Consider the following 14,693-nt stretch of genomic DNA (forward strand, 5'->3'; position numbering starts at 1 on the left):
GGGTGAGTTTGATTTGAAGTTTTGTATGAGAGTGAGAGAGAGAGAGTGAGAGAGGAAGAGAGAGCTGCTGGAATTTTTGGTGTGGCAAATGACAGATCCCAAAAAATGGGTATTGTATGATATAAAGCAACTGCCATAACCACGTGGAACAAGGTGGACCAACCATTGAAAATCGAGTCTCAGAGACTCGATTTTCCTTTTTAAAAACCGAGTCTATAAGACTCGATATCTACGTGGAGTCCCCCTTCATCCAACTAACAACATAAATAGGGTATGTAGTTCTTCACATGTAAATCGACTCTCTAAGAGTCGATTTCCAGGTGGCCGCCACGTGGAAAAGCGTCACATCAGATCTAATCAGCACATACAAATCGAGTATATAAGAGTCGATTTATAGGCTTTAAATCGACTCTCTAAGAGTCGAGATGCTAGTATTGTATATACTTCCGAACCAGTTCCTACTAACTATATTCTTGAAAAATTGGAGCTAGTGGGCCATTTTCACCCTAGAGTCAAACACATACTTTAGCCCCACCACGATGACGTGTTTATTTTGCCCAAGAAGAAACACAAAACAAAACACAATCAAACCAACGACATCGTTTCACATCACAATTCCCAAACTCAACCCCAGCAAACAAACCCAAAACCCAGATTTTCTCTTCGACTCATCGTGAACACCCAAAACCCAGCGTCTTATCGTGAACTTGAACCCGAACCCGAACCCATCAGATCCAAGGCGGTGGTGACGCCGACGGTGAGTTCTCTTTTTCCTCTCTCCAACTCTCTTTCGCTTTTTCCTGCCATCACTGGATTTGGGGTGTTTTTCTGTGTGTTAGTTATGGTTGAAAACAGTTGAACTGTGCAGAATTGAGAATCTGGGGTTTTATATTTTTCATTCAAAACTGCTGTTGGGTTTGGGTTCTTGTTTTTGTCTTTGAAGGGTTTGTTGGTTTTTTTGTGTGTTTAGGCTGATATATGGGTTCAGTGTGAAAAGGGGCATGCAAGGTGTTTGTGAAAAGTTCTCTTAGAATTTCAAGAAATCAATACTCATTACAAACAAAGACCATGCTTTGTTGCTAGCTTTTATATTTCTTTCAGAACTGCAGTTGGGTACTTGTTTTGTATGTTTTATCTTTGGATCAAATATCAATTGAAGTTTATCATTCATTCATTCAAAGGGTTCTTAGTATTGTTTGGTTGCTCGATTAACTTGTTCTTGCATGCATAGGATCCACTAAAGTTTAATTTTTTGGTTGTCCTATTTTGAAATCATTTGATGGACCTAATTTTTCATGCAACACATTTAAAAACACTTTATTATAATATTTCAATATACTAGGTACATATGATTTAAGTTGTATATGTATAGTACATATATTTAGAATTTTGTGTCTTGCTTTACTTAGGCTAGCGCCTTTTCCCATTCTATCCTGTTTCAGCCCAAAACAGCCATCACCTAAAACCCTCAAACATCAATCCTTATTCAAGAACTCTTCAAGAACTCATCAAGAAATCTAGTATAGTGCTGAATTCTTAAAGATCCCGTGTCAACTGTGCAAATATAATTTTTTATTCTAATAAGGGCTTCACATATAAGGTTGGTTCAGCTCTATTGCCTTTTTTGTATATTTATAGTATATAACAAGTTATTAGTAATAGATTCAATTCGCTTCACTAATCATTCAGTCATAAAACTGATTTAAAATTGGTAAATACAACTTGTTGCTATAGTTTTACATGCTTAAATAATCAAATATGTAGTCCTTTCTTTTTTCTAATTTTTTTGGTATCATAAGAATTGAAAATTTTCTTATCTAAAAATATTTTGTGCAACAGGAACTGATAACATGGAAGAAGAAGATGATTATGTTGAATATATTCCCGTGGCAAAGCGTAGGGCCATGGAAGCACAGAAGATTCTTCAGCGCAAAGGGAAGGCTTCTTCCCTTGAAGAAGAGATGGAGAAATCAAAACTTGCCGAGGCCAAACCAAGCCTTCTTGTAAAAGCATCGCAATTGAAGCGAGAGCAACCTGAGATTAGTCCTACTGAGCAGATTGTGCAACAAGAGAAGGAAATGATTGAGCACTTATCAGATCGGAAAACTTTAATGTCTGTTCGTGAATTGGCAAAGGGGATTACTTATACAGAACCTTTGTTGACGGGATGGAAGCCACCTTTGCCCATTAGAAGGATGTCGAGAAATGAATGTGATGCAATTCGGAAGCAGTGGCACATTATAGTTGATGGTCTAGATATACCCCCACCGATTAAGGATTTTAAGAATATGAGGTTTCCGGAACCAATTTTGAAGATGTTAAAGGCCAAGGGTATTGTACGTCCAACTCCCATTCAGGTGCAAGGTCTTCCTGTGATTTTGTCTGGGAGGGATATGATTGGTATTGCATTCACAGGCTCAGGCAAGACATTGGTTTTTGTGCTGCCAATGATTATGGTAGCACTGCAGGAGGAAATTATGATGCCCATTGTTCCAGGAGAGGGGCCATTTGGTTTGATTATATGCCCATCAAGAGAGCTTGCGAGGCAGACTTATGAAGTGGTAGAACAGTTTTTGGCTCCCATGACAGAGGCTGGTTACCCGGAACTGAGACCTTTGCTTTGTATAGGTGGAGTCGATATGAGATCTCAGTTAGAGATTGTGAAGAAAGGTGTTCATATAGTTGTTGCCACTCCTGGAAGGTTGAAGGATATGTTGGCAAAGAAAAAAATGAACCTTGACAATTGCAGGTAAGCACTATCAATTCCATAATTCTTATAGAACAGTCAATTATTAGGCTGTCCTTCAGAATTTATACTATTATTATATTTATAATTGCTCCCACGTTCACATTGGTAATGGGCTGTTTGGCCATCAGCATGTAACCTATCTGGCAGCAAAGTAGTACAACAACATTATGTTTCAATTTCCTCTTGAAAGACCTTTGTAGAAAGTAATTTTTGGTAGAATTATTTTGAATCCACGTTGATATGCTTCATTTTCCTCTCTTTGGAGGCAAAATTTTATGTTGGCTGGTTGGTTGCTTTCCAGAATCATTCAATCTTTGTTTGGATAAAAATTCTTAAATGTTGATAACTGAGTGAGTGATGTTTCCTAACAAGTGGTTGATAACTGCTGGTATGTACTGTAACATGATTTTGAGGACCAAGTTACTTTTTAGATTATTTTGAATGCAGTTATATATAAATGTCAACCTTCCAATAAGCTCTAGCTAAAATGGTGTCTCAAACCATTGTTTCTAAGTGTGGAGGGTATAGTTGGGGGTTTAAGATGCATGTGTGTAACTTTTCTATTATGTCAAGCTTGTTTTTTGAATTATAATATTAACACTACTTTTCCTGCAGGTATCTTACTTTAGATGAGGCAGATAGATTAGTTGATTTGGGCTTCGAAGATGATATAAGAGAAGTATTTGACCATTTTAAAGCTCAACGACAGACTCTCCTATTTTCTGCCACCATGCCCACCAAGATTCAGAACTTTGCCAGAAGTGCTCTGGTAAAACCTGTTACAGTTAATGTGGGAAGGGCAGGAGCGGCAAATCTTGATGTGATTCAGGAAGTAGAATATGTGAAGCAAGAAGCTAAGATTGTTTACCTCCTTGAATGTCTACAGAAAACCCCACCTCCTGTTTTAATATTCTGTGAAAACAAGGCTGATGTGGATGACATTCATGAATACCTCCTCCTGAAAGGAGTCGAAGCAGTGGCCATTCATGGAGGCAAAGATCAGGAGGAGAGAGAGTATGCTATTTCATCCTTTAAGGCAGGAAAGAAAGATGTCTTGGTTGCAACTGATGTTGCGTCAAAGGGATTGGATTTTCCCGATATTCAACATGTCATCAATTATGACATGCCAGCTGAAATTGAAAACTATGTTCATAGGATTGGACGAACCGGAAGATGTGGCAAGACTGGCATAGCCACAACGTTTATAAACAAGAATCAAAGTGAGACGACACTTCTTGATCTGAAACATCTCTTGCAAGAAGCGAAGCAGAGGATTCCACCAGTGTTGGCTGAGCTAAATGATCCAATGGAAGATGCGGATTTAGTTGCCAATGCAAGTGGGGTTAAGGGCTGTGCATATTGTGGTGGGCTTGGTCACCGTATCAAAGATTGCCCGAAATTGGAACATCAGAAAAGCATGGCTATTTCCAGCTCTAGAAGGGACTACTTTGGTTCTGGTGGTTACAGGGGGGAAATATGATTTTAGATTAACCACTCCAGAGACGGTCCTGCTGACTTTTGTTGTTAAGTTGAACATTGTCACTGGAAATGTTCTCATGAACTTTGATGGCGTTGAATCTTTGAATGTGTAATTTATTGTATGATGACCTGTACTGAAATATATTCCAGGTTAGCAAATTTTGAAAAATTTGTAACCTATAGTATACAAACAAGCTTTAAAACTTTCAAGGTAACCCCACCCTAGAAAAATCAATAACAAAAAAAAAAAAAAAAGATTCACCGATAGGTTAATGCCAAATTAGAAACTTTAAAGTTTTTAAGGTGACTCTACCCAAGTAAATCATTAAAAATAAAATTTCTTGAACTACAACTTTTTCCACGGTTATTCTCTATGCGAGACTGTAACAGACTGCTTGTTACTTTTATACAAAAGTATAATTTTTTGTCTATTACTCACAATCTACCACATAAGATAATTGAATAAAAAATTCAGTAAAATTTTGTGTTCTTGAAATCTCTCTCTTCCTTTCAACAAAAAAAAAAAACAAAAAACAAAAAACAAGAAAAAAAACTCACTTTATTATAACACATTGCTAAAAATATGTCAAGCATAAAACAAAGTGATTTTTTTAAAGCTTTCTTTGCCATTGTTGCGCTTCAGAATGTACTTCCCAAGGTGCAAATTTTTCAAAGTAGACTGCATCCTACCTCCCAAGAGAGAATTTTACATGGAAGTTTCAAATGTATAACGTGCTTGGTTAAGAGAATTTGAAGCTAGTTATCAATCAATAGCCACAAAAAGATTTTTTTTTTTTATTTAAAAGAGGGAATCATAAAAATGTGGAAAGTACAGAAACCTTGGGCCTATAATTTAGTCAAAGAAACAGCTTGAATGTCAAACATGAAGTAACCAATATGAAAGCATTACGGAAGTCGGCCTTAGAAAATTCACATTTAGATTAGCTAAAATTTTAGTAAAAAATTAAACCCAAAAAGTCACTTGAAAAAATACATTTGTATTGGCCTTTTTTTAACTTCCACTTGTCTTAACTTTTTTTTTTTTTTTTCATTCTCAAAAAAAAAAAAAAACCATTTTTTTTTCTTTCGCTATTCTAATTACTTATTCTTGTTGCAGTCATTGCAAGGCCAAGCCTACTTTCCCTGACTAACCAAGATGCCACCACCACTTAATGTCAAATTGTTAATATATTGAAAATTTATCCAGTTCTGAGTGATAAACATGGATGGTTCAGTAGGAGCCTTGAGATGCACCTTAATCACAAAGGCTATTGGATCCTAGCATCTGCATAGATTCTCAAATTTTACTGAGTTCACCCTGTATGTTCCCAATGGATCCAAACCCTAACCCTTCTTGTCCATTCACATGCTTCCCCTCCATGCCTTAAGAAATGACTGACAAAACGTTCAAAACTCAATATACCAAATACTAAAAAGGTTCATACTTCATATTAATACCAAATACGTACAATTTTGTACAGAGCAATTTGTGAATTACCTATGCCACACACTCAAGTTTGTTGATGCAAAAAACATATAGAAATCGATTACTATGTTATTTATGTTAGATTAAATGATTAGATTCATTATTTCCTAATAATTTAAGTTTTTAAAACAATCTGTAATTTTACATAATTTCAGAGCAAGAGGTCTTGAATTCAATCCCTTATCTTCTCCTAACCTCCCATTAGCAAAACTTTCATGTGTTGGGCAACTGATGCGAACCTCAATCGACACGCTTTGAGACTCAACAAAAATATTGGAATATTTAACCCAGGAAAGCTAAAAATCATATTTATGATAGAAACCCTGACCCAACGTTAATAATCGAAACGCGAACCAAAGGTATAAGTTGACCTTGACCCAATGATTATAAAGAATCACGAACCAAAGGTATAAAGTTTGAACGCCACAAGGAAGAATCCTTGATAAGTTCACAGTTCTTGAAGAACCAAAAGAGAGTAAAGCCTCACCTTTTCTGAATTCTATTCAATAATAATCTATGAAAAACGTTTACAAGCATAAGGCCTATTTAAGGGCTCCATAAAACTTGACAGACAAGAAAATATATTCTAAAATAACTCCTAATTGATACCTTACCATATCTGGAATCAAATTTGACCTAAAAAGCATTAAATGCACCTAAAAACAAGGAATTAAATCACCTAAACCTAAAATAACGTTTTTACATAAAAATACCAAAAATAATAAATTACAATAATTAAACAGTAAATTGTGTCCTTATCAGACCCCTCCACTTGAAACAAACTCGTCCTCGAGTTCATCTTTGAAATCTGAAATCTTCCACTCCAAATAAACAAATACTTCGAATGCTTTAATGACTTGATCCGGTTGTGAAATTTGAATCCTTCATAAAGTGTAGCAGAAAATTTCTTCTCATCTACTTTCAATTTATTTGCAACATCAATCAATAAAGGGTTGATAATAAAATTAAAATTTTCTACTCCAAGAAAATCAACATATTGTATAGTCATCTTCAACAGATCAACTGAGACTTGAGGATTGTGAGTTGTGGATTCATCCTTATATTTGACCTCAATTGAATCTTCCATAATGTTCTCAATAATTACCATATCTTTTTTTTTTTTTTCAAGTTTTTTTTTTTCACTTTTTTTTTTTGGATGATAACAGGAAACAAAAGATAAAAGGGATAGAAAACTGATTTTAGAACCTGTGCTCTGATACCAAATGATGCGAACCTCAATCGACACGCTTTGAGACCCAACAAAAATATTGGAATACTTGCCCAAGAAAGCTAAAATTCAGATTTATGATAGAAACCCTGACCCAACGTTAATAATCGAAACGCGAACCAAATGTATAAGTTCACCTTGACCCAATGATTATAAAGAATCACGAACCAAAGGTATAAAGTTTGAACGCTACAAGGAAGAATCCTTGATAAGTTCACAGTTCTTGAAGAACCAAAAGAGAGCAAAGCCTCACCTTTTCTGATTTTTATTCCATAATATTCTATGAAAAACGTTTACAAGCATAAGGCCTATTTAAGGGCTCCATAAAACTTGACAGACAAGAAAATATATTCTAAAATAACTCCTAATTGATACCTTACCATATCTGGAATCAAATTTGACCTAAAAAGCATTAAATGCACCTAAAAACAAGGAATTAAATCACCTAAACCTAAAATAACGTTTTTACATAAAAATACCAAAAATAATAAATTACAATAATTAAACAGTAAATTGTGTCCTCATCGGCAACACTTATTAAGGGAATTTCAGATGGCCCACACATGGAGAAATTATAAGGTCCTCATGATGAACAAGTGATGTGGTCCACCATTTAAGTAAAAAACTTTCACTTGTTTAAAATTGTGAAGTTTTAAATAAAAACTGAATATTGACTCAGCAATTTTAAATATGTGTGAGTCTTTTACTGGAATGGTGGACAAATGACGTGGTCCACCATGAGGACTTTATAATTTCTCCCACACATGAAGGGAGAGTACTGGATTAAATGATTAAGTCTTTTGGGACAATCTGTAATTTAATAATTTAAAAAACTTTTTTTTCCATCCCAAATCAGCACACAGTTAATCTTACAAGTTTCAATTTTACACAATCAAACTTCAAACTGTATTTAATTCTTTAATAAGTTGGTTCTATAAGATTTCAAACATGTGGTTTATCCTATCAAACTAACAACAGTTAATCATAGTCGGATAATATTTGGTAGGTTCTATTGCTTTACACAATCCCTTGAAGAAAACCATAGACTTCTTAAGTTAAGGTTCTGGAAGCTGAACCAAATCATGAATAATTGGATATAAGGAGCTGGATTGTGTCCTAAACTCTTTTTGGGTTTGCTAGGCATAAGAAATAGTGACTAAAGCCACGGTTCTTAGGAAAATTTGACTAATACTGTTATGTGTTTTTCTCATGTTACACCATCTATAATATTCAAAATCGATTTACTAAACACTTGAACTAAGAGTCCTGATACAAACAATGAACAAATCACCGACTTTTGCATATCTTACCCTTTTTTTTTGAGAAACCAGTCCGGAAGCTAGACGACTTTTTCATATCTTACTAGCATAACATTTGAGATTGAGATAGTACTCTATTGAGCCCATCATAACACAAAAATACCGACAAAGATATTAACGACAAACTGTTTGGAACAGTTTAATATTAACTAATTAAAATGGTTTTATATTACAACATAAATGTAAAAACGTGGATGTGGAAGTTAACGTGGAAGATGAGGAGTTAGTGAAAATGTTTAATCCCACGTTGAAAATGAGAGAGACTAATGAACTAATATGAATTGACTCAAATAATTGGCTAGATACGTGTGCAAGGAGGAGGTGAAGGGAGGAGGTACTCTAAAAATAGAGAGATTCTTGGCAAGGAAAGGTGTTCATTCTAGTGGAGTTTTGGGCTTGAACACTTTGTGCAAATAGTGTTGTGTATTTTCTAATCTCAAGTTAATAATATTCAGAAATATTATTCAGTTTCTCTTTGTATTATTTCTATTATTATTGTGTTTGCACTAACAATTTTAAGAAGATTCAATCATGGAACCTACACGAGAAACTAAATAAGACTGTTGGAGATCTCAACAAGCCATTTCCCTTCAAGGGAGCCCATTCAAGAGGTGGAAAGGAAATGTCCTCTTCTACACGAGTCTTCTCAAAGTCACCTACATCCTCACTGACAAGAATCCATCAAAGGTTTCTATCGATGAGATGAGTGAGGAAGAATTTAGTCTCCATCAAGAAAAAATGATAAGTGTACAAAAGATAAATACAATTGTTGCTCTTATCTTTTGAATTGTCTTGCCAATCATTTTTATGGTTATTATGATACAACTTATAATTCTGCCAAATGTTTTTGGAAAGCTTTACAAAGCAAGTATGATGTCGAGGAGGCTGGTGCAAAGAAGTATACTAGTAATATATTTTTCTATTACCAAATGGTGGATGGAAAATTGGTGGTGGATCAAGCACATGATTCCCAAATGATTGTGGCAGAATTGAGATCCAAAGGCATAAAGATTGGAGATATTCTAGTGGCAGCTAACATAGTTGATAAACTACCACAATCTTGGAGGGAGTTCCAAAAGATTTTGTAGCACAGACAAAATGAGACATTTTTGGAGACTTTGATCACACGCATCCGTGTGGAGGAGGAGGCTAGAGGACAAGATGCACTTATAACACAAGAGAGCAATTGTAATTCCACCATAAAGGTAAACCTTATTTCAGCTAATAATAATACGCCCAAAAATCACTTTCCTAGAAATGGTCAATTGAAGCCTAAAAAGAGAGCCTTTAAAAATAATAATAAACCTGAAGGAAGGAGAAACCCTAATAAAAATTACAATAAGAACCAAGATCCCCCTTCACAAGATCAATTTAATACAATCTTGTTTTGTCTATGGCAAAAGTAGGTATATTGCTCGATTTTGCAAATTTCGAAAACGTGAATCTATTCCGCAAGCTAACGTAATTGAAGAACCTTTAGTGACTATGATTACAGACATCAATATGGTGCAATATGTTGAAAGGTGGTGGGAAAATTCTAGTGCTAATAGGCACATTTGCTATGACAAAAATTGATTCAAGTTGTACACTCCCTTTGAAGAAGAAAAAACAATTATTCTTGATGACTCTAGCAAAACCAAGGTTCTTGGGAGTGGTGAGGTTGATTTGAAATTCACTTCTAGATGTGTGCTAACATTGAAAGATGTACTTCACAATCTGTCCATGAAAAAGAATTTGATATCAAGTTTTTTGCTTAACAAGGTTAGCTTCAAACGAATTATGGAATCTGATAATTATGTAATCACTAAAAAAAGATTATTTGTGGGCATGGGTTCTGCTTGTGATGAAATATTTAAATTGAATGTTGAGAATAATAAAACATCTACTAATTTAGTTTATATGCTTTCTTCTATTAATTTTTGGCATTCTCGTTTATGTCATATAAATAGTAGATATGTGGGAGTCATGAGTAGTTTAGAATTAATTTCAAGACTGCCAAAAGATTTTGAAAAATGTGATACTTGTAGTCAAACTAAGATTACAAAAAAGGCCTCATAAAAGTGTCGTAAGAAATACCGAATTGCTTGAGTTAATTTATTCCGATTTATGTGAATTTGAGGGAATTTTAACTCGTGGAGGAAATAGATATATTATCACTTTTATTGATGATTTCTCAAAATATAAAGTTGTTTATTTGTTTGAAAAATAAAAGTGATACTTTTGAAAATTTTCAAGATTTTTTAAAAGAAGTCGAAAATCAATTCGGTAGAAAAATAAAAAGAATAAGAAGTGATAGAAACCATGAGTATGAATCAAGTGCATTCAACTCATTTGTTCAATCTTTAGGAATTATTCATGAAACTACTACACCATATTCACCTGCTTCTAATGGTGTGACTGAAAGAAAAAATAGAACTCTAATTGAGTTAACAAATATCATGTTAATTGAATAGGGTGCCACATAAAAAGTCACATACCACACATTTTGAGATATGGAAAGGACATAAGCCAAATTTGAGATATTTGAGGGTAGGAGGTTGTCTTGCTTATATAAGGCTTACAAACCCTAAAATACCTAAATTAGGTATAAGAGCCACTACCTGCGCTTTTCTTATTTATGCGATTAATAGTACAGCTTATAGATTTTTTAATCTTGAAAACAGAATAATTTTTGAATCTGGTGATGCAAATTTTCATGAAGAAAAATTTCATTTTAAATTGAAAAATAGCGGGGGTGAAGAAAATATTTTGTCACAACCTAGTTCTTCTACTTCTCATTTACAAAATCAAGAAAATTTTGAAATGGAACCTAGAAGAAGTAAAAGAGCTAGAGTTGAAAAGGATTTTGGTCCTGATTATTATGTTTTTAACATTGAGGAAAATTCCCAAAATTTAAAAGTTTTACATCACCTGATGCTATATTTTGGAAAGAGGCTATAAATGATGAGATGAAATCTTTAATTTCTAATAAAATTTGGAAATTAGTAGATTTTCTACCGGGTTATAAGACCATAGGATGTAAATGGGTCCTTAGAAAAAAGTTAAAATCGGATTGATCAATAGATGAGTTTAAAGCTAGATTTGTTGCAAAAGACTTTAAACAAAAAGTTGATCTTAATTTCTTTGATACTTTTTATCCAGTAACAAGAATTACATTTATTAGATTGTTAATTGCTATTACTACAATTTTTTATTTGAAAATTCATCAAATGGATATAAAAACTGTTTTTCTAAATGGGGACCTAAAGGAAGAGATTATATTGATCAACCCCAAGACTTTGTAGAGGCTGGACAAGAAAGCAAGATATGTAAGCTAACTAAATTCCTATATGACTTAAAACAAGCACTTAAACAGTGGCATGAAGAATTTGATTCCTGCATAATTGAGAATGGTTATAAATCAAATGAATATGATAAATGTATTTATTCTAAATCATGGAATAATTTACATGTTATTATTAGCCTCTATGTGGATGATATGTTGATTTTTGACTCAAATATGCATGTTATGAATGAGACAAAAAATATGCTTAAAAACCATTTTGATATGAAAGATCTTGGTGAGGCTAGTTTTATTTTGGGCATGAAAATTACAAAAACATGTGATGAAATATTTCTTGATCAATCACATTATGTTGAGAAAATATAATTTTCATGATCACAAAAGTGTAACTACTCCTTTTGATTCTAGTATTCATTTATTTCCTGTGGATAATGATGATGAGATTTTTAATCAAAATGATTATACTAGTATCATTGGTAGTTTGCGTTATGCTAGTGATTGTATTAGACCTGACATTTCATATGCAGTAGGAGTGCTTAGCAGATTTACTAGCAAGCCTAGTAAAGATCATTAGCTACCTATTGAGCGGGTCATGATATATTTAATTGGTACCAAAAGTTATGGCTTATTTTATAAAAGATACCTTACTGTGATTGAAGCTTTTAGTTATGCTGATTGGAATACTTTGTCATGTGATTCTCTCTCTATCACTAGTTATATTTTTACCTTAAGTAGTGGTGCTATTTGTTGAAAATCTAAAAAGCAAACAATAATTGCAAATTCAACAATGAAAGCTGAATTAATAGCATTAGTTTCAACTAGTGAAGAGGCAAATTTAGAAATTTGTTATATGAAATTCCAATTTGGGAAAAACCAATTCCACCTATATTAATTCATTGTGATAGTACTGCTGCAATTAGCAGAGCTAAAAACCGTTACTACAACGGTAAATCTAGACCTATAAGAAGAAAGCACAGTATCGTGCGATCTTATTTGGATAGTGACATCATAACTGTAAATTATGTTAAATCTAATGATAATTTTGCAGATCCATTTACCAAGGCCTTGGCAAAAGATAGATTTGGAATACATCGAGGGGGATGGGATTAGTCCATAGATTCATGAGCCATGTATGAGGATGCCCAATTCAAGGACCAGAAATCTTGAGAATTGAGTTCAATGGGAAAAACGAACCATACGATGGTTGTAAGAAATGCACTATTTATTTATTTAATTATTTATTTTGTAAATAATTTTTTAATTGTTGATCCCTATGATGTAAGTGCATTTATCTTATAATGTGGAGATGTTGAGTAAAAAATCTTAATGAAATTTGTAGTTTGTATGAGTGAGGTATCAAAATGACAGGAGTGCCCTTGACAAAATATCACTTATGTGAGTATGGGGGTGGAGCTGCTCCCTATGAGATTTGGATTTAATCTCAAATACACTTATGAAACTAGAATCAACACACGGCCGTAAAGTACTAGCTATAAAACCTCATGTCAACACCTGGGTTGTTATGTGTAAGTAGTGATGCTTAATTTCTCCAAAACAGTCCTAGTTCAAGTCAGAGACCACTACAAGTCTGAAATTGAGATCTCTGTTTTACTAAGTGAAGGTTCAATGCAGAGCATACCTTCATGATGCATAGTGACTCGTCTTTGCCTGATAATCTCTCTATAACTAAAAATTTTAATATTAAAATAAGTGGGGGATTGTTGGAACATTTAATATTAATTAATTAAAATGGTTTTATATTACAACATAAATATAAAGATGTGAGAGTTAATATAGAATATGAGGAGTTAGCGAAAATGTTTAATCCCACATTGAAAAGGAGAAAGACTATTTAATAGTTTTTAATTGTGGTAATTAATGAACTAATATGAATTGACTCAGATATTGGGCTAGATACGTGCGCAAGGGGGAGGTGAAGGGAGGAGCTGTCAAAAATGGAAATGAATCTCATCCATTAATTGTGTAACTCTAGTCCATCAGATTAAAATCCTACAATTAATCTTGTAACACCAACTACATCAGAATTATAGACCTAATTAATTAGATTAAGATGAGTAATAATTTCTTGAGGCCCATTGAGACTATAAATAAACTCATTCAGACTCAATATAAGTTACAACATTAGTACACCAAAAAATCCAGAAAATTGCAAGCATTCTTATACATTAAAAATAGAGAGGTTCTTGGCAAGGAAAGGTGTTCATTCTGGTGAAATTTTGGGCTTGAACACTTTGTGCAGAGTTTGTTTTAACCATACGACATTTGTTGGGTTGTTGTATCCTGGAGGAGACAAGTCAGAGAAGGTCTACACCGGTTACAAAGCTTAGTCAGTCAAGGGCTTGAACCTCCTTAAAGAGAGTGAGTGTCACGCCTCAATCCAAATAGTGTTGTGTATTTTCTAATCTCAAGTTAATAATATTCAAAAATATTATTTAATTTCTCTTTGTGTTATTTCTATTATTATTGTGTTTGCACCAACACAAACCCAACCCATCAAATCATAGGAATGGTGTGAAAAAATCAGAGATAATACATATCAACAAAGATATTAACAAACAAACCCAACCAAAAGTAAGTTTCAAACCTTTTCTCTTCTATTTTGATAAGTGAGTTTTGGTCCTTTCTCTTCTTTTGTCTTCTCCCTCTCATTTTTTGTTTGTTTCCTTTTATATATGCATGGTTTAAAAAACATTTCAGTAAAAAAACTGAAAAAGAAACCGGTTCTTGATTTTGACTATTTATTTGCCGATTTTGGGCTTTTTACCAAACTGAACTAGTTACTGGTTTCCAATTGAACTAGTCAGTCTGGTTCAATTTTTAAAACTAAGTACTTTTTTTAATAAAAAAGGGGTAATTTTATTGACAAATGTAGTACCTTCTTAGTTATACACACACACACACACACACACATACATACATACATACATACATACATACATAGATATATATATATATATATATATATATATATATATATATATATATATATATATATATATATATAAATTCCCATGCAACAACCTTTCTCTGTCTCTCTCTCTCATCTTCTTCCCAAACTCACAAATCCCACAAATCCTAACATAGTAACACCCAAAACTCATCTCTCTTAGTCAACTCCATCTCATTCA

At 33.5% G+C, this 14,693-nt stretch overlaps 1 protein-coding gene across 1 annotated transcript; it reads left to right on the top strand.

Moving 5' to 3' along the window:
* The first annotated feature begins 555 nt into the window (after nucleotides 1–555).
* LOC142643576 (DEAD-box ATP-dependent RNA helicase 35) lies at nucleotides 556–4,397 on the top strand. The gene is made up of 3 exons (XM_075818262.1): nucleotides 556–757; nucleotides 1,840–2,749; nucleotides 3,365–4,397. Exons 2-3 carry the CDS (start codon nucleotides 1,851–1,853, stop codon nucleotides 4,227–4,229), a joined length of 1,764 nt encoding a protein of 587 aa, XP_075674377.1. The 5' UTR covers nucleotides 556–757; nucleotides 1,840–1,850; the 3' UTR covers nucleotides 4,230–4,397.
* Nucleotides 4,398–14,693: the final 10,296 nt, after the last annotated feature.

Source organism: Castanea sativa, chromosome 7 (assembly GCF_040712315.1).
Source record: "Castanea sativa cultivar Marrone di Chiusa Pesio chromosome 7, ASM4071231v1".
Classification (NCBI taxonomy): Eukaryota; Viridiplantae; Streptophyta; class Magnoliopsida; order Fagales; family Fagaceae; genus Castanea; species Castanea sativa.

What these genes read in the sequence shown, in the direction of transcription:
- LOC142643576 (XM_075818262.1), top strand. Translation starts at nt 1,851, where the DNA reads ATGGAAGAAGAAGATGATTATGTTGAATATATTCCCGTGGCAAAGCGT. An exon ending in ATGAACCTTGACAATTGCAG is followed by an intron (nt 2,750 to 3,364) that starts GTAAGCACTATC and finishes CTTTTCCTGCAG; the next exon opens with GTATCTTACTTTAGATGAGG.